Raw genomic sequence first — 27042 nt, 5'->3', positions numbered from 1 at the left:
CCATAGCAAACTCCTGGCCAAGCTGTCAGCCCATGGCTTGGATGGGAGCACACTGCGATGGGTTAGGAACTGGCTGGAGGGCCGAGCCCAGAGAGTGGTGGTGAATGGTGCCACATCCAGCTGGTGGCCAGTCACTAGTGGTGTGCCCCAAGGATCAGTGCTGGGCCCCATCCTCTTTAACATCTTTATTGATGATCTGGATGAGGGCATTGAGTCCATCATCAGTAAATTTGCGGATGACACCAAGCTGGGGACAGTAGTTGATTTGCTGGAGGGTAGAGAGGCTTTGCAGAGACCTCGACAGGCTGGACAGATGGGCAGAGTCCAACGGCATGAGATTTAACACATCCAAGTGCCAGGTTCTGCACATTGGCCACAACAACCCCATGCAGAGCTACAGGCTGGGGTCAGAGTGGCTGGAGAGCAGCCAGGCAGAGAGGGACCTGGGGGTGCTGGTTGATGGTAGGATGAACATGAGCCTGCAGTGTGCCCAGGCAGCCAAGAGGGCCAATGGCATCCTGGCCTGCATCAAGAACAGTGTGGCCAGCAGGAGCAGGGAGGTCATTCTGCCCCTGTACACTGCACTGGTTAGGCCACACCTCGAGTACTGTGTCCAGTTCTGGGCCCCTCAGTTTAGGAAGGATGTTGACTTGCTGGAACGAGTCCAGAGAAGGGCAACGAAGTTGGTGAGGGGCTTGGAACACAAGCCCTATGAGGAGAGGCTGAGGGAGCTGGGGCTGCTTAGCCTGGAGAGGAGGAGACTCAGGGGTGACCTTATTGCTCTCTACAACTACCTGAAGGGGGGTTGTAAACAGGCAGAGGTTGGTCTCTTCTCCCAGGCAGCCAGCACCAGAACAAGAGGACACAGTCTCAGGCTGCACCAGGGGAAGTTCAGGCTGGAGGTCAGGAGGAAGTTTTACACAGAGTGATTGCCCATTGGAATGGACTGCCCAGGGAGGTGGTGGAATCGCCATCACTGGAGGTGTTCAGGAGGAGACTTGACAGGGTGCTTGGTTGCATGGGTTAGTTGATTAGGTGGTGTTGAGTGATAGGTTGGACGCGATGATCTTGAAGGTCTCCTCCAACCTGGTCTGGTCTATTCTATTCCAAAGTTTTTAACTTATCTGAGCCCTAAGAGACAGTACAAATTTGATTTCCTTTTTTCTGGGGCAAGAAACAGCAGAAGACCCATCTCTCAACACTAGATTCGAATGAGCACAATTCACTTCAGAACAATGCCACAACAGTAGCAAAGTTTCAACAGATAGCAAGTTATCAAATCCCCTGTGGACTTGTACAAAAGGAAGAGGTTCTGCAGAAGCGAGGTACTTAATCATGTATATGACATCTAGAGGCATGTCTCATTATTGTAGGAGAAGGGTGTTTTCAGATAGCTTTGGAAGACTATAGGGAAGAGCTGCCTTTGCTCGAATTAGGGCTATATTTTGTCTCTGACTCTGAGGGTAATGTAAAAACCTTGTAACTGAAGGAGAGAAGCTGGGCAGAATCTGGTTGGATATGTTAAAATATTGTTTTGTTATTTTGACCTATTGTATGCTTTAATTACACACATGCCACTAGAAAATGACCAATTGAGATGTGACACATGCCTTCTGATAGACTATATAACCTTGCTGTGTAACATAACAAATGCCTTCACCTGCTTACATCTTGTCCTGAAAGCACGCTCAAGGTAATAAAAACATCTATACTATTACACATTATGTGCCATCCCTGTGTCCATGTGCACATCTGTCCTCAAAGATTCAGCCAACAAGACTTGAATGACCCCAGAAACATCCTGTCTCTTCTATGCTCCAATTCCAAGACTGAATCAAGTGAAAGTACATCCCTTACAAAAATTAACCTTTTTTGGAAGACATTTTGGTAAAAATACCTTTATCCTGTCTTACATGTAATTAAGGAGTTGTCAGTAAAAAAAATAATTAATCTTGCTGTTTCAAGAGTACTCAACTTCCCTTCCCAAAAATCTTTCACTGCAAAAAGCTTCCAAAAGCTCAGATTCATCATCATATTTGTATCTTACTGTAAAACATTTGTTAATGGGTCCTGACACCAAGTTGTAGCAAATATTTTTTGCTTTTCATTAACTTTGAGAATTCTTTTATCTATTTTAAACTGCTTTAGAGCTTCAACAGCTTTGAAGCTTTTTGCTGCAACTTGTACTGGAGGTCACAAAGACTCAGCTACATCCATATTGAAGATGAGTCAGATTTGAACCCACAATCACACATTTTTCAAAAAGTGTCCTGTTCATTTCATTAGCTGGGTACTGCCACTACAACATTGGTACCTGAAATCAGTGGCTACCAACAACAACAACTGGACCATGAGATGTCCAATACTGGTGGCTTGTGCTATGCTTCTGTACAGGATGTTTGGATGTATCTACAGTGCAGCTGAGCTGAGACTGCTCCTGCAAACTGCTCTGTATAAACGAGTTTATCCAGGCAACATTGGGCTGGATGAGCAGACAGTGAAGTGGACTGAAAGCTGGCTGAATAGCCAGACCCAAAGGGTGGCTGTCAGTGGAACAAAGTCTGGTTGTAGGCCAGTAGGTATTGGTGTATGCCAGAGGTCAATACTGGTGCAAATACTGCTCAACATGATGTTGATAGTGGTGCACAGTGCATCCTCAATAAGATCGCTGATGACACAAAACTGGTAGGAGTGGCTAATAAACCCAAGGATCATGTTGCCATCCAGAGGGACCTCATCCAGCTGGAGAAATGGGCTGACGGGAACCCCAACAAGTTCAACAAGGGGAAATATCAAGTCCTGCATCTGAGAAGGAACAACTCCATGCTGGAGTCAATCACATGGAAAGCAACTTTAAAGAAAAGAACTTGGTAGGCACCAAGTTGAACGTGAGCTGCCAAAATGCCCTTGCTGAAAGTAAAGCTAATGGTATCCTGAGCTTCATGAGCACAAGGGCTGCCAGTAGGTTGAGGGCATTCTACTCAGCACTGGTGAGGCTACCTCTGGAGTGCTGTGTCCAGCTCTGGCTTCCCCAGCAGGAGACAGACATAATGGAGAGTCCAACAAAGGCCACAAAGATGATTAAGGGACTGGAGCATCTGACATATGAGAAAAGACTAAGTGAGCTGAGAGTGTTCAGCCTGGATAACAGAATGGCCAGGGGAATCTTACTGAAGTATGCAAATACTTGAAGAGAAGGTGTAAAGAAGATGGAGCCAGGCTCTTCAGTGGTGCCCAGTGACAGGACTTGAGTCAATGGGCACAAACTGAAGCACAGGAGGTTCCCTCTGAACATCTGGAAACAATTTTTTATTATGAGTGACTAAGCACTGGCAGAGTGGCTGGACCAGATGACCTCCAGGAACTCTTTCTAATCTCAGCCATGCTGTGATTCAGAACAAGAGGACATAGTCTAAGGCTGTGCCAGGGGAGGTTTAGGCTGGATGTTAGGAAGAAGTTCTACACAGAGAGAGTGATTGCCCATTGGAATGGGCTGCCTGGGGAAGTGGTGGAGTCACCATCATTGGAGGTGTTCAGGAGGAGACTTGATGGGGTGCTTGGTGCCATGGTTTAGTTGTTTAGGTGGGTTGGATTGGTTGATGGGTTGGACGCAATAATCTTGAAGGTCTCTTCCAACCTGGTCTGGTCTATTCTATTCTACTCTATATCAATATCAATAGCAGGGAACAAACAGCAATACAGCCTTCAGCTGCACATCCTACCTGCACTCTGCTGCTATTCACATTGACTGGATTGTATTTCATTCAGATTTACTTATACACACTACAGTCACACATTTGATCGCTGAGCACACATTCCATGTAGCCGATGCATGCAAAAGACTGATTACTCTCTTTGAATTAATCCCCTTTGTCTTGCAAGTTGGTCTTGGCTTCTGCTCTTCTCCCTTCTAAGGACTGCACGCTGAGCAACTGCAAACAACTGTCTCCAAAAGGTGGCTTGCAGTGACAGGAAGCATCACATGCAGATGTGAGAAAAAGAAAACAAAACCAAACCTGACTAGTTGTTGGCCGCTTTTTGGGGTCCCACTGCAGCATGTCCCTCATGAGCTGCACTGCTTCACTGCTAGCATTAGGTATGAGGGTTTTTAGGTTGTTAGGTACGCATTGAGGCCAGTGAAAATTCATGAAGGCTGAAAGTTGGTAGCCTTCAGGCCAGTCATTCTGGAAGAATGAGATTTCCAATCACAAAGAAAGTTCAGCTGTAAAATACAGTGACCAAAGCGTACTGACATATACTCTTCTATCAGAAACAGAGGGTGTCCACTCAACTCTAGACTATATTAAAGATTTAAATAGAAATTTTCAGGTCAGACCTCTGGTGAGAGGTAAGTCTTGCTTTATGTCACATTAAGTCAAAATCACAAATGGCATCAAGAGATAGGAGTCTTGCCACGATTCTAGTTTCTAGCCACTTAAACCACATGTTCACATGCAATATGCAAGAGGAATTTCTGCCCAGTGAAATCACAGTCTAATGACTTTGTTTGAAGTTCAGGAGTCTATTTTTCCTCCTCTAAATGCAAGAGTTTATAGCATAATTACATACTGCTTATTTCAGAGAAAGCAAGTTTTTATTTAGTTTACTCTGAGATCAATTCCATACTTATGCTTACTGCTATTGTGCCATTCTGTACTTTAGAGCACCTCTAGTATTGCAATGTGGATTGTCACTTTAGCTACCTTCTTTGGTGTCCCCAAAACTTGGCAAATTTTGAATATAGTATCAATTTCACTGGCGCCTGGGAAGAGAGGCCTTAGTGTGTGAACTTCTGCCATAATACAGCCAACAGCCCAAATATCTATTGGGGAACTATAGCTGGTGGATCTCAGAAGAACTTCAGGAGCCCTGTACCTGTATGGGGAAAAAAAAAGAAAAAAGAAACAAATCCCAACAATCAACACATTCAAATAGACATATACAAAACTGTTTAGCTACTCCCTCATTGCTGTTAGGAACAATCATCCCTTAAAAAACTCCTTTCCTATCCCATACATAAGACCTAATTTTTTTCCCCCTAGAATGAAGAATTAAAATCTAATTACCTTTTGTAAGCTCTCTTATGCCTTCCTGACATGCAGCAATTCCAGCATGTCCCACCTGCCTTATCAGGTTCCCTCTTTATCAGGTTCCCTCTTTGGTCCTGTGTTGAGGCTGTCTGTAAACTATCCTTCACTAATTGAAGTGTTATGAGTTATGCCAAGCTTAAATAAAAGTTTCATAAAGAGGAGGCATCAAAAGTAGTATTAGATTCAGCACAAATTTAATACTTCTTTAAAGGCATGATGGTAATATTCCCACAATGCAGCGATGTTAGCACTTACCATCTTGTGGATACATAATCGGTGTAAGGTGGTCTAGATCGGATTTCTCGGGCTAAGCCAAAGTCTGCTATTTTCACAAGTTCTGGTCCCATGCAAAGGAGATTTTCAGGTTTCAAGTCTCTGTGAAAGAACCCTAAAATTCAAATTAAATACTGGCGTATATTGCAATGCCATCACCAGCTGTAGCCTTTATTTTCTACCTGGATTGTTTTGCTTTAGTTCTTACTGCTGAAGCTTGACTAGCAGAATACAGAGTTCAAAGTCTTATGTGATTGACAAAGCTGGTCAGTGCAACTGTTGTTCAGTCAGGCTGTGAACAGCAGTATGTGAGCTGACCATCATGTGACAACTCAGTGCATTTGGTTAGCTCCCTTTCAAGTGACACTTCTTTATCAAAAATGTGCACCACTTAAATGTTAATTTCATTCTAGTTGTGTTGAAAGTCTACAGAAAAGAAAACCTCCAGACTAAAGTATAAAATATAAAAGCTAAATGCTGTCAGTAATTGGAATCTCTCATATAGTGCTGGTTTTTTGCTCATTCTGTTTACTAAAGTTTGTAATGTAATTGTTATTATACTCATTAAAAAACTTACACAGAGTCTATCTTGCTCCAATTCAAAATGTTTGAATTAGCTAAAACATAACCTACCATGCTTATGGATAAATGCAAGCCCTTGCAGGATCTGATACATAATATTCCTAACTGTAGACTCAGGAAACAGTTTGTTTCTGTGGGATAAAAGAAAAAGGAAGAAATAAATATTAATGATTAAGTTCACACATTAGCTTCTTCTATGTAAGGAACCGAAGATAAGAGGTAACAAGGACAACAAAAATGCTAGATATATTTTAAGCATTCTCATGTAGTTTATTTTTCCAATATAATTTGCACAGTATTTGCAGAACTAGTGGCATCACATTAAGGCTATATGGGACAGCGAACTAAAAAAAGGGGAAAAAAAGCACACCAAAACCTGAACAAACCTTAACAACCCTGCAGGTCATGAGGCACACTCCTCAAGACAGCATTAATTTAGTGCTTTTCATGAACTGTTTCCTGGGGTGCCTCTTCTAGAGAATATACAAGTCATGCTTTTACTTTCCCTCATTATCTAAAAGCTGATTTGCTCTTTCTTTCTCTTCTGTTGTCTGAAACGAACAGCCTCATTTGCTACCACTGGAAAAAAGAAACTCTTCTCATAGTATTCAGGTGAGTAGATTAGCCACCATGCAAGGCAGTTTAATGATAGCTTCTCTCACCAAGAGAGGATTCTGATCAAAAATCTCTGTAGTAGCTGCCTCCTATGCATGCCAAACACAGCGTAGATGGGGCGGGGTGGAAATGAATGACAATCTTATTCAGAAAGAGATGAACAATGAATGAAGAGGATGGTATGGGCCTTATTTAAATTCCTGAGCTCAATTTCCCTAAAAAAAACCCAACCAAAAAACAAAAACAACTGACCATCACATATTTGTGATGACAGGTGTCCTGTATATTAACCCGCTGTCAAAGAAGCCAAAATTGTTATGGTGGCTCCAGCTATGGAGTCATGTATTAACAGACTGAATTAATCTGTTTATTCCCCTGTCACTGTCTGCAACTGGGAGAAGAGACAAAAAGATAACCTGCGCCCCTGAATTCCTCACCACCTGTCCCAAGGCACAAAAGTCGCTTTTGATTGTTTTTAGACTACCAGTCATAGCCTGCTCCCCATCCAGGTGGAAGGTAAGTAAGGGATAGTAATCTGAAAGCCATCAGCTTTTCATATCCGCTTATTTTTTTTAATTACAGCAGAAAAAGAATCATATTTCCTCCACAGTACTTTTGAGTAAGGCTTAACTTAGACTTTTAACTAAGACTTAAGGAAATAAATCACATTCTTAAAGGCCTGATTTATACAATGTCTAACTTGTCCAGGACCTAGCTGTGGCAATGCCAGCGACAAGCAGTGTGAGCAATCTGGCAGTGCAGGCCTAGAGCCTGACATGCTGGTAGGCCATGCTCAGCATAAATGCAGAGCCAGCTAGCAGTGGAGCAAAACAGTGCTGTGCCTGCAGCATGTAACTAAAACAAGACACTGGTAGCTATAAACATGGACAGTTATCTTGGGACAACAGGACATGCACCTGCATCAACAACCTCGTTGTGTCATTAGTAGTTGGACCAATAATCTGTAATAGTGCAATGTGTGGTCACTCAGAGGGAACCAATGGAGCTATGCCAACAAGGCACTCCGAGTTTATATAAGTTGTAGCAGTTGCCTTGCTACGCACTTCTGCCTTTCCTGTCTCCTGTTTCTTCTTCCCTTTACAGTGCTATACTTGCACTACAGGCCTGCTCCATAGGCCTGCACCTCAGGCCTGCACCATCGGCCTGCAACACTGGAACAATAAAGGAACAATACTCGATCATATTGGTCAGCCGTATTGATTCCTAATCTCCGTCGTCCTACATCTGGCGCCCGAATAAACCTGAACTCGTGGACAAGGGATCCTCGGACTACAATACTGATCAACTCAGCACAAAGAGGTACGTCCGAGCGATACGGAAAGCCGGTCGGACAACACTGCCCCGGTGCTGAAAAAATTAGCAGCACGCGCTCACAAAGGAAGTGAATCTCACCCTGGCCTGGTGAGCGACCGGGGAGAGGCAAGGGGAAGCACGCCACCACAGAAGAGGCTGTGCTAAACGCCCTCCACCTATCCTCTCCGTGAGAGGTATTACTGGCAATTCTGGGATCTTAAAAGGGCTATTAGCCTGTGCCCAGAGTCATCCCCACGGCAATTAAGCTTTTACTTCCGAAGCGCGGGACGAAATTGCAGCCCAGCTGTGGGATGAGGTGCTAAATGCTTAAAAAAGCAGCTTTTCGCTATAGCACCATGTGACGGATCGTCACGGACATTGCAATCGAAACAAGCAGAGCAGGCTACTCCCAATTCAGCTGCTGCGGCGTTTGGTTCTAACCGAGACGAAAGAGACTCGGAAGGCACTCCCCGCCCTCCGCCCCCCTCCTCTCTCCCTGCACATCATCTGCCGCTCCGTCAGCATCCTCCTCAATTTCAATTGCCCGCTACTCCTTCTACACGAATCGCGGCTCTCTATTACCGTCCTTTTGCGCGGAAAAATCTGCTCCTGCCACGTCAATAGCGGCAGAAGCGAATCCAGATCGAACTGATAAGGCGCTCAAAATCAAAATGGAGGTCACTACGCATTAGGAATTAGACAAAGGAGACGCCACCTCTGCCATCTTGGCCAGCACACCGTGTTTATTAACACACCGCCACAGCCGCCCACGCCCAGCGGAGAAACCCATTAAAAGAAAAAAAAAAAAAAGCGGCGAAACCTGCGGCTCGGCGTTTTCCATCCCCTTCATCAACATCTTCCTGATACCGCCAGCGACGGCTTGGGCTTGGAAGCCAGACAGCGCGAACTCTGCCCTAGAACTCCTGGAGCGCTTGCAGGCTCGCGATCACGGCACTTTTGCACCCCCACACCGCCGCGAGCCCCGGCCGCCCCGATGGTGGCCCCCACCACCCCGGCAGCCCTCACTTCGGCAGCCCTCAGCCCGGCAGCGCCCACCTCAACGGCGCCCCACACTCCGGCAGCTCTCCTGGCGACGCCTCCCGCGACCCCCCATGGCCCCCGCGAATACCAGCGGCTCCGATCAAGCAGCATCGACCGACGCACCACCGACAAGAGCGGCCCCGGCAACAGCCACCCCCACGGCAGCAGCAGGAAGGGCCCCAGCGGCCCCTTCCTCCCGGCAGTTTCACCGGCTACACCCCCCCCGCCCCCTACATTCCAGTCATTAGCAGAGTATAGCCTCGGACGGAGATTTCAATTGAATCCCGATGGGGCGATCGGGAGGTGGGAGGGACACGGAACTGTCCCGCTGAGCTGGTGGAAAGGTATTGTGGGAAATGTAGTCACAGATGGAGAAGGTTAACAATGACTATGGTAATCTGAACTGACTAATGTTCTTTAAGAGAAGCCAGACAAGCCATAGCTACCTATGGGCTACAGTCAGGATTTAGTGATCAAAGTGGTCCACAATCCAGGACAATAACTCTGATCCTGTGTTTCTTATTACTGAGCAGGGTCTAACAGGGACGCTTGGTTCCTTTGTCAATACCATCCCTTACAGACGGCATTCAATACTAATTCAGACCTGACTCACGATATGAAGGTAGAAATGTGGATATTTTGGAATTTGACAATGCTAATGAAGAAACTAAACAGGTTCTCAGCATTTTATCAACAGGTGCCACTGCCTCATGACTGCAGGACCACAACGAATGAAGGCATCGACAAGCAGCAATGTATCTAGCCACGGCCATAGAAACAGTCCTGAAATCATCGTGCCTCTGAGAAAACTAGGTACCTTAAAGTGTCTGACTGTTGGACAGACTCGAAAGGGTCACAAATCTAATCATTTTACTCAAGATCGTCGCAGAAGCTGCTCCTGCAGCGTGAATATACCCCGCACGACGACACCAAACCAGGGTCCTTGGACCGCGCCCCCCCCCCCCTTCCCCCCTCCCTCCCCCAGCCCCGTCTGGCAGCGCACAGCGGATCTGACAACAGCCGCATATCTCCTTTTGAATCCACAAAGCGTTGTCGAGTTTAACTGGCATGGTCCTTTGGGTCACAGACCCTGTGCTCTGTTAATTGGCAGACGACAGTCTATCTTTAGACAGGGCATTCTTGTAATTCCTGGTTCAATACATTCTGATTATGACTGGGCTATGAAAATTATGCTCTATACCATTGCCTCTCCTGTTAGCACTCTTGTTGGGACAGAAATTGCTCAGCTAATACCATCTCAGTCCCGAGTGCCTAAAACTTATAACAGAATCCAAGGGCAAGAAGGCTCGGGTTCCACTGATATGCCTAATACCTCATTAGCCCTAGAAATCCAAAAGAGAAAACTGGAACAGATTGTATCTGTCAGACACCCTTGTGGACAAATTATACAATTTTCAATTATTATGGATACTGGAGACGATGTCATCATTATACCTAGTCATAAATGGAATGGTCACTAGCCATTGCTCATGGCAAATGTTGAAGTCATGTGTTTAAAAGGTATCCAAACAACCTGGGTTAGCAAAGAGCCAGTGCAATTAGCTTTTAACTACAGCAAATCAATCACTGTAAGACCGTACATGTTGCTCTATTGGGCTGATATGCCTTAAGTCAACTAGGAGCAAAACTTGTTACCATTCCTTCTATGTAGCAGCTACTAGTCAGCAACCAACCCTCAAATTAAAATGGAAAACACATAATCCAGTATGGGTGGAACAATGGTCGTTCAGACACGATAGGCTGCAAGTCGTTAAGACCCTAATACAGAAACAATAGCAACTAGGTCACACCTTGCTAGCCACCCACCCCTACCCCCACCCCCAGAAAAGGGAGGATTTTCTGGTATGACTCTTGCCAACCAAAGCTCTGCTCTGATTTAAAGCTACAGTGCTAATTTCTTCATTTCTGATTGCAATGTCCTTAAGAGATTTGTTATTTAGAGTTTTGCTAAGTTTTCCTGGTAAGCATAATGAATGGTAAGCATTTTATATTTACAGATACCTAGTACATAGTAATTGTAGTAAGGTGTAAGTACTTAGTAATGAGTTCACATTGTAAGATTTCTTTTGGTTCGAACCTTCTTAGTTGTGTGCCATGGCATTTCAAAGGAGCTCCATGTAATATAGTTAAGACTTGTAGTAAATAGGTATTCATTTTAAAAAGTATTCCTTAGCTAAGGTAATGTCTTTATATTTCCTTCTTAGACATAGACTAGAAAAAAAAATACAAAAAAATAAAAAAAAGTAAAAAAAAAAAAAGGTAAACAAAAAAAACATAGAAATATATAACAAAAGCACAAAAACTCTGGATACAAAACATAGAGTACTAAATAACAGAATAGTAATAAAAAAGAAGAGCAACAATAAAAACAAAATATTAAAAACAAATATGACACATTGAAAAATCATAAAGATTACTAACACAGAATAGCTATTAACAAAAAAAAGACATAAGAATTGTTAGCAAAAAAATGAAAATAAGGATTATCAAGACTACTAGATTAAAACAAACAAAAATTTATACAAAGAAAAAATAGAGAAAATTAAAATGAAAAAGATAATAAAAAAGAATTAATAAAAAAGGTAAAAAAAAATTAAAAATGAAAATTAAAATAGAAAATAGATTAAATAAAACAAACATGCAAAATAAAAAATAATTACAATAAAGAATATAAGATAAAAAATAAAAGATTAAACACTAGATAAAAAGAAAAAATAGAAATTACAAAAATAAAATAAATTGAAAAAGAAAAAATTGATTAGAATAACAAATTAAAATACAGATTAAAAAATTACAATAAAAAATAATAAAAATTTAAAGAACAAAGAAAAATTAAAATACAAAAATAACAAAAATTAATTGAATAAAATTATATCAAAATTAGATTAAAATTAACAAACAAAAAAGTTAACAAAAATAATTAAAAAGTGCAAAAAAAATAATAAAATGCAATAAAAAAAAACCAACATTAAAACAATATAAAAATAATTTAAAAACAAAAATTAAAATGAATTAAAGATTAAATAGAGAACTAGATTAAAAGTCAAAATATTAAACATATCAAAATAATAAATTCACAATAGAAAACAATAACTAAAAATGAAATAAAATAACAAAATGAAACAAAAAATAAATAATAAAAGAGATACTGGATGGCCACGATCAGGTCACCTCGTGCTTTCTTTTCTGCTAACTGCAATCATCGCAACAAACAATGGCGGAAGAATCAAGACCATGAGGACACAGCATTTCCCATGCAGTCGAACATCGATCACAACAACTGCTATGATAATCTGGGATCAAACAGGATCACTCAGAAGAATGTACCACAGCATCATGTGAATTAGGACTGAATATTGTGGTTGCTTGATAACTTTGTATTCTCTCTTGTTAACTAAGCGTGCCTCTGAATGTAGACATCCTAGAGGATACAGTTTCATCTTTACATTTTGCTTAGTAGAGATTATTAACAAAAAAAAAAAAAAAAAGGGGGGGGGGGGGAAAAGAGAGAATACCCCATAGCAAAAAATTAGCTCATGGCAACCCTAGAAATGCTGTAACCCTAGAAAATGTTGTAACCCTAGAAAGTGCTGTAACCCTAGAAACATCAACTTTGCAATATGCTGTAACCCTCTCACTGCAAGACAGCACGAACACGGCACAACTGTCATGAAAATGACAATCAGCAAACCTGCTTAGCACTGACCAGAATGACGGTCACGATAATCCAAGATGTCAACAGAAAGCATCTAACTTATAACTGAGTGTCGTGACTGCTTTACTGTTGTGTGAACATTAAGAGATCAGAATTACTAGGATGAGCAAAAACACATTATTCAGTGTAATTTTATATTGGGCAATGCAATGAAGCTCTTTTTGCTCTTGCTGCTTGCCTGCAAGTTTTCGGTCTGTGAAGCTAGAGCCTGGCCAGATCTACCTTTACAGATTAAAGAAATCTTGCTACCATTAAACAATTCATTATTTTTGACCATCCTAGAGAAAATAAAGATGCAACATAATGCTAAAGCAGATCGCAAAAGACAGTGCTAAGGATTGCATTTGTGCCTCAATCTCTGTGTGCAATGCATTCAGGCATAATCAAGTCTTCTCTGTCAATAAGAGGAGTGAAATGTAAAGATCGGAACTGTTAAGATCTAAGTTCTTCTTTACAATGTTTGTTATCTTTGACCATGTATTATGCCATCTCTGTAGAGCATTGTAAGTAGTTCAACTTAAGCTTTGTGCCTTGTATGGGTTACATCAGTCTGTTAGACATGCTGCACTACAGAACTCTTGTTTTTGCTGCACAGCTTAGCTTTACCTTGCTTGCTTCTGTGTTTGCAGTAGCATCTTGTATGGGATGAGAACAACTCCCATGACCAGATTGCTCACAAAAACAAAAAGGGGGATTTGTGGCAATGCCAGCGACGAGCAGTGTGAGCAATCTGGCAGTGCAGCCCTAGAGCCTGACATGGTGGTAGGCCATAAATGCAGAGTTAGCTAGCAGTGTAGCAAAACAGTGCTGTGCCTGCAGCATGTAACTAAAACAAGACACTGGTAGCTATAAACATGGACAGTTATCTTGGGACAACAGGACATGCACCTGCATCAACAACCTCGTTGTGTCATTAGTAGTTGGACCAATAATCTGTAATAGTGTAATGTGTGGTCACCCATAGGGAACCAATGGAGCTATGCCAACGAGGCACTCCGAGTTTATATAAGTTGTAGCAGTTGCCTTGCTACGCACTTCTTCTTCTGCCTTTCCTGTCTCCTGTTTCTTCTACACTTTACAGTGCTATACTTGCACTACAGGCCTGCTCCATAGGCCTGCACCTCAGGCCTGCACCATCGGCCTGCAACACTGGAACAATAAAGGAACAATACTTGATCACATTGGTCAGCCGTATTGGTTCCCAATCTCCGTCGTCTACACATGTACAAAGGTTACTGCTATGCAACGGGCACATGTTCTCAAGCTCTGAAAAACAAACACAAATCAGCTCCAGTTTTGTGCTTGTTCACTCACACCCCACTCACTGCAAAGAGGAAGCAGCTCTGTACAACCAAATGATTTTTTGTAGAGTTACAGAATCTTAGGAAGAATTAAATGCAGCACCAGGAAAGAGAACTGTTAATGTCATATGTCACCACGCATATCGGGTGGAGCTTTTCATAAAAAACGTGGAAAAAATTTGATGTTAGTAAGGTCCTGCACCTAGGTTGGGGCAATCCTAGGTATCAATACAGGCTGGGGGATGATGAAATTGAAAGCACTCCTGCAGAAAAGGACTTGGGGGTACTGGTGGATGAGAAGCTGGACACAAGCCAACAGGGTGCACTTGGAGCCCAGAAGGCCAGTCACATCCTGGGCTGCATCAAAAGAAGCCTGGACAGCAGATTGAGGGAGGTGATTCTGCCACTTTGGTCTGGTAAGACCTCACTTGAGTACTGTGTCCAGCTCTGGAGTCCTCAACACAGGAAGGACATGAACCTTATGGAGGGGGTCCAGAGGAGAGCCACAAAAATGAGCAGGGGGCTGGAACACCTCTCCTATGAGGTCAAGCTGGGAGAGGTGCAGTTGTTCAGCCTGGAGAAGAAGGCTCCAGGGATACCTAATAGTGGCCTTCCAGTACCTGAATGGGGCCTACAAGAAGGCTGGAGAGGGACTGTTTACAAAGGCTTGCAGTGATAGCATGAGGGGTAATGGTTTTAAATTAGAGAAGGGCAGTTTTAGACTGGATGTTAGGTTCAAGTTCTTTACCATGAGGCTGGTGGAACACTGGAACAGGTTGCCCAGGAAGGTAGTTGAGGCCTCATCCCTCAGAGCTCAACAGGGCTCTGAACAACCTGACCTAGTGGAGGATGTCTCTGCTTACTTCAGGGAGGTTGGACTAGATGACCTTTGAAGGTCCCTTCCAACCCAAACCATTCTATGACTCCATGATAAAGTCAGCTATAGAATGAAACAAGTACCTTAACCTCTCGAAGATTCATGCATTCTTCCCAGGAATAAAACTTTCTCTTCATTCTACAATATTAGAAGGTAAAAAAAACTGATTAATGCATGTTCACTATCAGCTGGTCTTAGACCTGTAATTCTCACTACACCTTAACAATTCAGTTCTTCCATCAAAATATAAAGTGTTATCTCCTTTGTAAAAAAAAATAAAATTAAATCTCTAGACAAAGTACACTCTAATACAACTCAAAAGTTTATGCTATTACACAAAATTGTCTTTCATATATATATGCCTTGCTGCAAAAATTTCAGAGCATTCAACAAGTCGTGGCATGCTTTTTCTTTCCAGTACACAATGTGATGGAGTCTTACTTGTAAAAAGGACAAGGGTTATGACACTTATGAACAGCTTAGACCATTTTGAAGCAAAGCTAGTGAAGACCAAATTCAATCACTTCACTAGGTCCCAAATCTTATAATTCTTCTTGCTCCTCTTCTCTGTTTTGATTTCTCTGTAGTTTTAATGCCTTTTCCCTCTAAGTCGTATTTCTTCATTCTTCACCATCCAATGCTCCCCATGTTTCTCTCTCCCTTACGAGTCACACCTACCATGCCAACTGCTTTTTAAATTCTGCCTTTCCTTTCAAGGCTGTAAGCAGCTCTGCTCTAACAGAAACAAACTGTATGGCAGATCTGTTCTCTCCTAAACCAGAATGTAATCCTGAACATAGGATTTGTTTGGAATATATGGTCCTATTTGTTCATATGCATTTTGATTATGACTCAGTTCTTTCACACACAACTCCATGCTTTAGGTCCAACAGGACAAAGGCTCACATGCACACACACACACACATGGAAGAGCATGGATTAAACTTAGAAAAAAACCCAACTGCTTCAAGCCTGGATTTCAGAGGGAGTTGGGAACCTTTGGAAGAGCTAAGTTTTTTAAGTTAGTATTACTTGTTATTATAGCAGGTTTCCAGTTTGAAATCAGCTGTCATCATTAGAATACTTTAAGAACTACAAGCACTTCATTTTGTGAAGGGGCGTCAATTTTATTTTATTGTATTTTGTAATGCTTTTGCAGTTACTGTCTTGTGGCAATTTCTGGTTTTAGTAACAGACAGGCATTAATATGTAAGCTAAGAGAGCACCATCTTCTGGTTTTGTTCCAAAATTTCTGGTTTCTACCATGCTGCAAAAGGAAAATCAAAGACACCTCTGATAAGATTTGATACAAGAGACATACCCTCAGCACAGAGAATTCAGCAAGCTGCTAAATCTAGCTATTCACTGTTCACACAAAACAGCATTGTATTGAAAGCTCTTTTGACAAATATGTCCCTGGGTCACAGCTGGAATTTCAGGAAGGAGCCTGCAATACTTTATCACTGTCTCTTGCCACAACTAGGACAAACAAGTCACTTACAAACTGAGGTCACTGCTGAAGCAGCAAAGAAAATCAACTGGATTTCTCAAGGAATTTTAAGAAAACACTAAGCTGAACAGACTGATATGTAATAGCATATAAAGATATGGAAAATGGACAAATGAGATCCATTGTATTAATTATCACTGCAATACTAATATTAAATATCAAACCGTGAAATGGATGTTCCATGTAAGCAACAGGGCAGGGGCTGCAGACACTAAAGAAACATTGCAGAATATTCTAAACAATATACATAATACATGTATTATGTATATTGTTTAGAATATTGTTTACTCTGCATAGTAGCAGATCACTGTTACAGCAACCCGTGAACCTTCTTTATCTTCTGGTGGAGCTTTGCAGGATAGAAGGCTTTGCATGCTGCCCCAAGCAACTTTAAATACAAATGTTGTGTGGAATGTGCGTATTCAAACAAGCACAAACAAGTGAGATGGACCACGTAAAGGAAAAGCGTGCGCCATCCACTGTTAAGTAATAAATGATAGTACTTACTTTTTAATGGCCAGCCTGGATGGTTCATGAACTTTTCATGGAACTGAGGGAAAAAAAGAGGGTGTATCACCTTTGGAAGCAAGGGGAGGCAACCCACAGAATGTTTAAGGATGTTGCTAGGTGTTGTAGGAAGAAAATTAGGGAGGCAAAACACACTTGGAGCTTAAACTGGCCTCTACTGTGAAGGACAACAAAAAGTCCTTCTATAAATACATTAATAGTAGGAGGAAGGGAAAGGACAACCTCCACTCCTTGGTGGATACGGAGGGGAACATTGTAACAAAGGATGAGGAAAAGGCAGAGATACTTAACACCATCTTTGCCTCAATTTTTACTAGAAGGGCAGAACGTCTTCCTGACAGCTGGCCTGCAGAGCTGGCAGAAGGAGCCAGGGAGCTGCAGAGTTTCCCTATGTTCCATGAGAAGGTGGTTGGAACTCTCCTTAGCAGCTTGGATCCCCACAAGTCCATGGGACCAGATGGGATTCATCCTAGGGTGCTGAGATAGCTGGCAGATGAGCTGGCCAAGCCACTCTCCATAATTTTCCAGCAGTCCTGGCTCACTGGTGAGGTCCCAGAGGACTGGAAGCTGGCCAACGTGGTGCCCATCCATAAGAAGGGCCGGTTGGATGAGCCAGGGAATTACAGGCCTGTCAGCCTGACCTCAGTGCCAGGCAAGATCATGGAACAGGTCATCCTGAGTGCAATCACACAGCACTTACAGGATGGCCAAGGGATCAGGCCTAGCCAGCATGGATTTAGGAAGGGCAGGTCCTGCCTGACCAACCTGATCTCCTTCTATGATCAGGTGACCCGCCTGGTGGATGTGGGGAGGCCTGTTGATGTAGTCTACCTGGACCTCAGCAAGGCTTTTGACACCGTCCCCCATAGCAAACTCCTGGCCAAGCTGTCAGCCCATGGCTTGGACGGGAGCACACTGCGATGGGTTAGGAACTGGCTGGAGGGCCGAGCCCAGAGAGTGGTGGTGAATGGTGCCACATCCAGCTGGCAGCCAGTCACTAGTGGTGTGCCCCAAGGATCAGTGCCGGGCCCTGTGCTCTTTAACATCTTTATTGATGATCTGGATGAGGGCATTGAGTCCATCATCAGTAAATTTGCTGACGACACCAAGCTGGGCGCAAGAGTTGATCTGCTGGAGGGTAGAGAGGCTCTGCAGAGGGACCTCGATAGGCTGGACAGATGGGCAGAATCCAACGGCATGAGATTTAACACATCCAAGTGCCGGGTTCTGCACATTGGCCACAACAACCCCATGCAGTGCTACAGGCTGGGGTCAGAGTGGCTGGAGAGCAGCCAGGCAGAGAGGGACCTGGGGGTACTGGTCGATGGTAGGCTGAACATGAGCCTGCAGTGTGCCCAGGCAGCCAAGAGGGCCAATGGCATCCTGGCCTGCGTCAGGAACAGTGTGGCCAGCAGGAGCAGGGAGGTCATTCTGCCCCTGTACACTGCACTGGTTAGGCCACACCTCAAGTACTGTGTCCAGTTCTGGGCCCCTCAGTTTAGGAAGGATGTTGACTTGCTGGAACGAGTCCAGAGAAGGGCAACAAGGTTGGTGAGGGGTTTGGAACACAAGCCCTATGAGGAGAGGCTGAGGGAGCTGGGGTTGCTCAGCCTGGAGAAGAGGAGACTCAGGGGTGACCTTATCACTCTCTACAACTACCTGAAGGGAGGTTGTAGACAGGCGGATGATGGTCTCTTCTCCCAGGCAGCCAGTACCAGAACAAGAGGACACAGTCTCAGGCTGCGCCAGGGGAGGTTCAGGTTGGATGTTAGGAAGAAGTTCTATACAGAAAGAGTGATTGCGCTATGGAAGGGGCTGCCCGGGGAGGTGGTGGAGTCACCGTCATTGAAGGTGTTCAGGAGGAGACTTGATGGGGTACTTGGTGCCATGGGTTAGTTGTTTGGGTGGGTTGGATTGGTTGATGGGTTGGACATGATGATCTTGAAAGTCTCTTTCAACCTGGTTTGGTTTATTCTAATACAGGTTTATTCTAATAAAGGCTATTAACTCTCCAGATTCAATGCTTCTCCCTAGGAGGACAGAGCCATAGGTCCCATCACCAAGCTGTCTGATAGTTGTGTACCTATTCATGATGAGGGAGGATACTTTAGCTGCAAGTGCATTTTAGTCCTTAGTGTTTCCTGTGTTTCTTCTCTGAGTGTAACCAGTTCTTTCTGTGGCAGCATAAATATAGAGCACTCAGGACAGTGTCAACAGTTCCCCAAATCCACTCTTAACACTAAAAGCTAGAGGTACTTCTCCCAGGCAACCAGCACCAGAACAAGGGGACACAGTCTCAAGCTGCGCCAGAGGAGGTTTAGGCTCGAGGTGAGGAGGAAGTTCTTCACCGAGCGAGTCATTCGTCATTGGAATGGGTTGCCCAGGGAGGTGGTTGAGTCATCGACCCTGGAGGCGTTCAAGGGGAGATTGGACGTGGCACTTGGGGCCATGGTCTAGTCATGGGGTCTGTGTTGATAGGTTGGACTCGATGATCCTCGAGGTCCTTTCCAACCTAAGCGATACTGTGATACTTTACAGCAAGCTTACAGGTAGCCTTAATGGGAGAAGCCACTGCTAAAAGCAGAAGATAGAGTCTCATAGCTTGGAGAAAACAGGTTGCTACCAGAAAAGTGAAGCATTACAGTAAGACAGAAGGAAAACTGTTCTAGTCAAATTATCAGATATGCAAGTGACCATTTCACAAAACAATTTCCTGACTTTCCATAAGGTCTTATGTTAGACATATAGTCATATGTATTCCTTTAAACAATCTTTGGAGGAATAATATTATATTCATGTCAGGTAAGACCAAATTAATTTCACTACAGTAGCCCAAAGCATGAATCAGTCTCTAGAAGTACTGGCTATATCAAACACACTGGGTGATGTCTCAGACAGGCAGGAGGAATTGCCCTCTACCACTACCCATTTCTCATACTACCCATTTCAAATACTTACTACAGGGGACCAAAACTGAGTACCTTAAATTAGAGGCCTAATTCCATATTTTGTACCGCTTGTCAAGGAACACAGAGCCTGTCCAGAAGAACAGCACTCTGGAGTATCAGTTTCTTTTTGGCTGGTTTTTCAGGCTGTGCACCTGCATAGTGTCAGGCTATGTTTACATAATGTTCTGCATCTGTGTTATCTGGTAAATAACTGGATTTCAACTCAGAAGCTTTGGCTCCCAGGCCTTTATTCAGATATGTGCTGAAAATTTCAAACAACAAAACCATGCATGGTCTTCTAGTCTGAGAATGTATTATTTATTAGTATCCAAACAAATCATTTTATACAATAACTTCAAATAGAAACAGATGGGACTTTTCAGCACATACTCTGCTAATGACAGAGTTCTCAAATTGTAATCAGAACAGATGTGATGGTGTCAAGGTCCGGAGACATTAGATGTCTCGGTCCAGAGACACAGTTCTTTTAAATATTCCCGTGTTGTGAAATTAAAGGCACAAACGAGGCCAAAGTATCAACAGCTAGACTATTTATTACATAAAGTGGACATAAGAAAGGAAGAGGGAGAAAATAAAGAGGGAGAGAGAGACGAGAGATAGAAAAGGAAAGGAATTATATTACCACACCCCTCATCCCCCCCAAGACAGTTAAAAGTCTGTGGAGGAAAGGTGCTGCAGGAGATGTTGGGTTTGTAGAGACACCGTGGTGAGGCTTTTGCTGGAGAACAGCTGTGGTCCTCTGGGGAGATGTTGGGTTGATACAGGAACGGTGCTGAGGATTTGGCTGGAGCTGTGGTCCTCCGGGCAGCTTCTTTTCTCCGGAGCAGCATTGTCCCGGCTTCTCAGCGGCCTGGCCCGTCTCCTGTGTTTTCCTTCATCTCCGTTTTTCTCCCCGTTTTTCTCCTCTGTTTGTCTCCTCTGTTTCTCTCTACAAACCAGTAGTTGCTCCAGTCTTTTATACAGTTTTTTAGTCCTTAGGTATGTAGTCAAATATTGTCCCTCAGGAATTCCAGTGGCAGGAAATCTGTGTGTTTGGGCAAGACCCTGGCTGGAGGAGGGGGGAATCTCCGTCTACCCTGTCTCCATCCAGACAAAGCTCAGGAAACAGGTGGTGATTATCTTGCCCTAAAGGTGTGATGGCTGGGTCCTTGGGTCCATTGTTGTAGTCCCGTGTTATCACGATGCAATCACAAGCTGATTTGCATCCAGGATTGGTGGACAGGATTCTTTCCACCTTTTTTCCAGTGGCTCTGCTATCACTTTATCTTTGTTGACTCACATAGAGAGAGACAAACTTATTAGACTCTCACACCACCCCGTCAATCAAAGATAAAAGGAAGAAAGAAAGAAAAGAAAGGAAAGAAGTGGAAAAGGAAGGAAAGAAGTTTTAAACAATTTTTGCAATAGACATAAGTTTTGATTGTCTAACAGCACAAATCTGTTGTAAACCATCATTAGACACAAACTGCATATTGGACACTACATGTTGAATCACTGTATACAACAGGGATTTATACAAGATTGACAATGCTAAGAAAATATAACAAAATTAAACCAGGTAATTACACAAGGTGAAAGCATCCTTGTTCCTCCTGGAAGCCAGGAGAACAAACAAACTCATACCCCCCCCCACCCCCCGTCAGTCCTTCAGTTTGGAATTGAAGTGAGAGCTTCCGTCCAGATCTGAATGTCTGCGGGGTTATGAAAAGTACAGTCCTTGAAGAGATGTCTTCTGTGATGCAAAACTTGAGAAGTCTTCCATATTATAGCAAGACAAGTCCTTCTGACAATACATCAGGTAGTCTTCAGCATTAGAACTTAAATTTAGCATTAGAACTTAAATAAGAAACACAACCTTGAAACATACAAAACTGGTATTTCCAGGTTACCATTCAGAGCCACCCTCTCAGGTGATAATTACTTTGAATGGGCCTGTAAGTATCGTTGATTGTTTCAGGTTCTCTCAAAGCCAAGCTAAACACAAACAAAGGCCTTTTTCCAAACCAAGTACAATTTTTTGGTGATCTCCTGACTCATGCTTCACCCCCCAATTCACCGCTGGGAAGTGAAGCCCTTAGTTGCCCTGGGGGCCATATCCCTCCCCTCATCAAATGGTCCCACCAAGAGGGGAGCAGTGACCTCAGCCCTCGTTTTAGGCTCGGGCCAGCATTTCACAATGATTTCTAATTGCCTCGTGGCTACCCCATCAACCACTTCTTTTGGAATACGTTTCTTCTGACCCACCCCCCACCAATATTGCCGGGTATTCAAGTGTTCCCTGCCCCTAGCCAGGTGCCTACTAGGAATACGGCGCATCTGGCCCTGGGGGCTTGGTGGGTGAGTCATTTTCACATGTCTCAAGCCTCTAGTTTGAGGTTTTTTCATTTCCTCAGGTACACTATACTGCCTAGCATAATCTAATAACTCCCTCCCCACATCTTGCCATGTCCTGGAAGAAAGTGGGGTATTAGCTATTTCTTTTTGAAGCTGGATACCTCTTATTTTAAGCAAGTCACTGAGACCCCTGATCAAAGCAGTCATTCTGTTTGCATCCACTAGGAGAGAAAGAGGGGATTCAAAATGATGTTTTAGTTCCCTTTCATATATCATCTGCAGGCATGCAGCTTTTTGCACATTCTCCATTATCTGATTCATCCCTCCCCGCAGAATTAGGGCTTCACCCCTCTCCTTTGGATCAAACCCCCCTGCCCAATAGGCAGCTCTTTGCGTAAGACTCCAGGGTCCACTTCTGTTTTTTGTAGTTAGAAAAACATTATCACCGCAATAGCCCATGGCTTCAGCTTCTGTTAACAGAATCTGATCACCTCCAGTTTTTGAAACTCGCCAGACATATTCCACCTCAGATTCCTCAGCAGAGCGTGCAAATTCTGCACGAATTTTGGCCAATTCAGTGTAGGAGAAAGGCATTTCTTTGGTTGTGATAGTGGGGGTAACCTCCCCATCCTCATATAAAACTTCAGTTTTAATGAGAGGTCTGATATGCGCAGCAGCTTCCTTAGCCACTGTTAATTCTGCCCGAGGGCACATAGGAGTAGACTCCAAGTAATTCACACCCTCTTTTGAGTCCAAATACGAATTTTGCCTCCTCTCCTTTTCCAATTGAATTTTAAGATCTGCCACTACGTCTTTCAAAGTGGCAACGTGGCTTTGTAGTGATGAAACTAAGTCCTGCAAGGAGGAAATAGTTTTATTCTCCTGTTCAAGCCATTCCTCTTTCTCCTTCACTGAGGCGGCTAAACAGGCACCTAAAACCGCACAAATAAAACCTTTGCCTTTCCCGGCTTTTGCTCGTGCATCTTTCTGCAGGGCCACAATTCTATCAGCCACACTCTGGAAATTATGCCAATTTTCACGGGCCCAGTCAAGTACCTGTACAGATGGGCGGGCACCGTGAACTTCTAAAAGGTTAAAAAGCCTCTCACACCGGGCCATCTCTTTTGTTTCACAAAGCACTTCTTAATAGGGCACTAAGTTTCACGGGGAAGTCAGACCAAAACACTGTTTGTACCAGCAAAATCTTCCCTGGAAAAACGTACACTTTTAAAAGGCTTACTCCAAAATAATCTTCTCCAGGAAAAATGCACAATAGATTTCTCAGGAGAGGTCACACACAAGAAAAAACAACAACAACCTGGGCTTCTCAAGGAAGTCACACTATTTCCCTGAGTGAACCCACACTTGCAAAAGCTTCTCAGCTTTTGTACCTTAAATTTTATGTTACACCAGGACAACAACCCTGTGATTCTTAGGGAAGAGTTACTCTGTTTCCCTGAGAGAACACACACCAGCAGAAGTTTCTCAACTTTTGCTTCAATACTGGGCTTCTCGGGAAAGCCACACTTTACAAATATCACCAACACTGGGTTTCCTAAAAGAGGGTACTGAGAATTCTCGGGGAGGTCACACTATAAAGTCAACAGTTGTACCCCAGATAATCTTCCCCGGGAATGCACACACAAATTTAAAACAGGGTACAGAGGATTCTCGAGGAGGTCACACTATAAAACCAACAGTTGTACCCCGGATAATCTTCCCCGAGAAAGCACACACATTTAAACCTTTTGAGAACTCCCACACAGTCTCTCTGAAAATTTCGCTTCGTCCTTCTCCGGCCACTTCCCTCTCGGGCGAGTGGAAACACGAATCTGGACTCCACTCTCGCTTCGTACTAACGAGTACGTCTCAGGCACGCACACACATTTCGGGGTTCTCACAATTTGTGGACCATTATGCTGCAGCTGGTGTACCATTCACATGTCCCCTTCCAGGATTGTGGAGAGGCTGAAGGCAGATCTTATCACTCTCTACAACTACCTGAAAGAATGTTGAAGGAGGTGGGTGTTGGTCTCTTCTGCCAAGTAACATGTGACAGAAGAAGAAACAGCCTTAGGTTGTGCCAGTGGAGGTTTATATTGGATATTATGAAACATTTCTTTACTGAAAGAGTAGTCAGGCATTGGAAGATTGCTCAGGGAGGTGGCAAAGTCACCATCCCTAGAGGTGTCAAAAAAATGTGTAGACATGGCATTTCAGGACATGGTTAAATGGCCATGGTGGTGTTAGGTGGATGGCTGAACTAACTGTGACTTTGTATGGAAATTCACTGATTCACAGTGAAATTGATTTTAAAAATCTATTTTACTCTGCAAGATTTATTTCCTGTCCTTTTCACCTTCTGGTAACTGTCACCTTCAGCTCTAGCAATGAACTAAAGCATGACCCGCATACTGCTTCACTTAAACACAGTCCCAGGGGTATCACTGAAAAAAGCACAAGTCTCTGAGAAACAGTTTGCAGAGTGACAGCATATATAATCCAGACTTGATTCTAGTCTAGAACTAGAATCTAGGCAAAATCACTTTGTTATAGGATGTAAATATAAGCTACAAAACTATGTTGAAGGTACTACAGAGAAAAAAGTAAAAGCCTTATTTTCACTGTATTTTGCGTTAAGACTCTACCTCACCTATAAACATTTCCCCCCCCCAGAAATCGACCAGCAAATCCCTTTTAAAGGAGAGCTTAATTTAACACATCAAGAATACTTTCTGACTCTTAAATATAACTCGAACTTACTGTTTTGCGATGCATGCTTTAAATAAGTATATGCTCCCGTTTAAAGGGCTGCAGTGTCGAGAACTTGAAAGCGAAAACGGCCAAAGCTGAAACAAGCAAACAATAAACAATCTGCAAGAACCTTTTAAAATTTGTGTATTTTGGCAACAACCTGGAACTGTTGGATGCTTTCAACAGGATGCAGAGAGAAAGGCGCGGTTTAAAGCCATGGGTTTCAATCGAGGTTGCCCCAGCAGCCACTGTTTGTAAGCGAAGGCTTTGGGAGTTCCCCATGAGCTTCAAACCGAGGCAGCAGGAGCGGTGGCAGGCGTAGCCCCTTAGCAGCCGGAAGACCCGGGCAATTCGTGAGATGGCGAGGAGGCGAGCTACAGGCCCCTGTGCCTGTCCGCCGCCACAGGCCAGACTGTAGCTCTCGATAGGCCTTCACACCGAGGCGGTGACTAATTTCCCGCCTAGGCCCCGACACACGCGAATAACCCCACGGGGAGAAGCGGATGCCCCCGCAGTCATCGCCATGCCACGGCGGTACTCACCGCGTACAGGTTTTCCCTCCGGCCAAGGCCCGGGCTGCGAAAAAGGTGCGAGAGGCCCCCTAATGGCGGCACTGGGGCTCCGCAGCCCCCGGCGGCTGCCACCGCGGCTCCCTCACTCAGCCCGCACTGCCTTGGACGAGCTGCGGCCCAAGGCGGCCGCGGGCCTCTCTCAGGGCGCCGCCGGTCGCCGCGCCCCCTCCCCGGCCGCTCCCCGCCCGACTAACGGCGGGGTTCCGCGCGGGGGGATCACGCCCCACGACAGCGACCGGGCGAACCGCTAAACAAACGCCGCGCCCCGCCGCGCCGCCCGGCAGGTTACAGCGAAGGTTCGCGGGCTTCGCAGGCTCTGTCTCAGCCCCGGGGAGGGGTTTAGGGGTCCCACATACACAAACTGCCAGTTGTCGGGGGGTGAGACAGGAGGCTGGGAGCAGCTCGGCAGTACCACTACCAGAGAAGGGATTGTGGCTGAGCTGGGTTTTAAAACGTCATTAAAAAAATATTAACAGTCCCCCGATGACTGGCCTCTCTCACATTCTCGAGGGCGGTTACACAACAAAACTGGAACGTGAAAATGCCAAAATGTGAACACACTGCAAGAATATGGATACTTCAACCGCTGCCTCTGGAGTTTTCAGTTTTCATCATCTTCATGAGAAGCTGTCTATACGGTCAAGCCAAGGCGGGTCGGGGAGGAGGCAGAGAAAGGTAAACGGGAGCTAAAACTTTGGCCCTGAGCAATCGATCATCATACCCAATTGCGTAAGTCTTAGTTTCTTTTTCACAGTGTCCATTACAGTTTTAAAAGTAAAGCACAGAGTTACTTCACAGCAATTTACATGGCAGGGTGAGGTGGTGGCACAATCCAGGAACTGGCACACCCAGCTCCTCCTCTGGGGGAGGATTTTACATCAGTGAACCCTGCAGTGCAATACTGTTGTTTCACAAAATGTAACATATTATTGTGAGAAACGAGCTCACTGCTAAATTTTACAACCAGTTTATTATAAAATAAAGGCAAAAACAGTGCTGGGCGCATAGCAGGTTTGCTAGAGGTACGCCATAACACAAGCTTACATAGACATCAAACATACATATTCATACATATCTCCACAAATCCGTTTACATTTCCCAAGCACCCCTCTCCATCAGGGCTGGGACAAAACTTGCACTTTTGACCTGGCCAGTCTTCAGACATCTCAACGCCTCACTTTTCTCTCCCAATACACATCCCACACAACAGACTACAACCAACCAGCCCGAAGATCGAACCCCACAGTCCCCAGCAATTCCCCTTGCGAAAGCCAAGTATTACAATTTCTCACATTATTTAATGTATTTAACATGCGTTCATTAAAGACAGTGTGAGGGAAATCCCAAAAAGCTCCAGATGCCCTGCCACATCTGAATAGAGGCTAATCTTTGAAAATTTTAAATTTCTTGAATAAATAAATAAAACACAAAAAAACAATGAAAGAGTCAAATTTCCTCCTAGGGACTTGCATGACTTAATGAAACTAAAGGGATCAGGGGCTCAAGTCGTGTTCTCTGCCATCCCTCTAACATCAGCAATGGATGA

At 44.0% G+C, this 27042-nt stretch overlaps 1 protein-coding gene across 1 annotated transcript; it reads right to left on the bottom strand.

The window, feature by feature from the left end:
• Nucleotides 1-791: 791 nt before the first annotated feature.
• CILK1 (ciliogenesis associated kinase 1) lies at nucleotides 792-26661 on the bottom strand. The gene is made up of 7 exons (XM_068143258.1): nucleotides 26590-26661; nucleotides 25467-25685; nucleotides 24934-25019; nucleotides 5997-6076; nucleotides 5346-5478; nucleotides 4704-4875; nucleotides 792-4184 (listed from the first exon to the last, which is right to left on the bottom strand). The coding sequence occupies exons 1-7, from the start codon at nucleotides 26659-26661 to the stop codon at nucleotides 3861-3863; spliced, it is 1086 nt and encodes a 361-aa protein (XP_067999359.1). The 3' UTR covers nucleotides 792-3860.
• Nucleotides 26662-27042: the final 381 nt, after the last annotated feature.

The sequence above is a fragment of the Melanerpes formicivorus genome, unplaced genomic scaffold (genome assembly GCF_026170545.1).
Source record: "Melanerpes formicivorus ecotype bairdi unplaced genomic scaffold, bMelFor1.0.p_v2 SCAF_9, whole genome shotgun sequence".
Classification (NCBI taxonomy): domain Eukaryota; kingdom Metazoa; phylum Chordata; class Aves; order Piciformes; family Picidae; genus Melanerpes; species Melanerpes formicivorus.
Note: the sequence above shows the minus strand (reverse complement) of the source record. Positions and strands in the feature narration are given on the sequence as shown.

Bases quoted from the DNA above. Each gene is read 5' to 3' on its own strand.
- CILK1 (XM_068143258.1), bottom strand. From the start codon at position 26,661: ATGTCTGAAGACTGGCCAGGTCAAAAGTGCAAGTTTTGTCCCAGCCCT. The intron at 6,077-24,933 runs GTAAGTTCGAGT...TTTATCCCACAG, and splicing joins AAAGCATGCATCGCAAAACA to AAACAAACTGTTTCCTGAGT. The intron at 4,185-4,703 runs GTAGCTAAAGTG...TCATTCTTCCAG, and splicing joins TTTTGGGGACACCAAAGAAG to AATGACTGGCCTGAAGGCTA.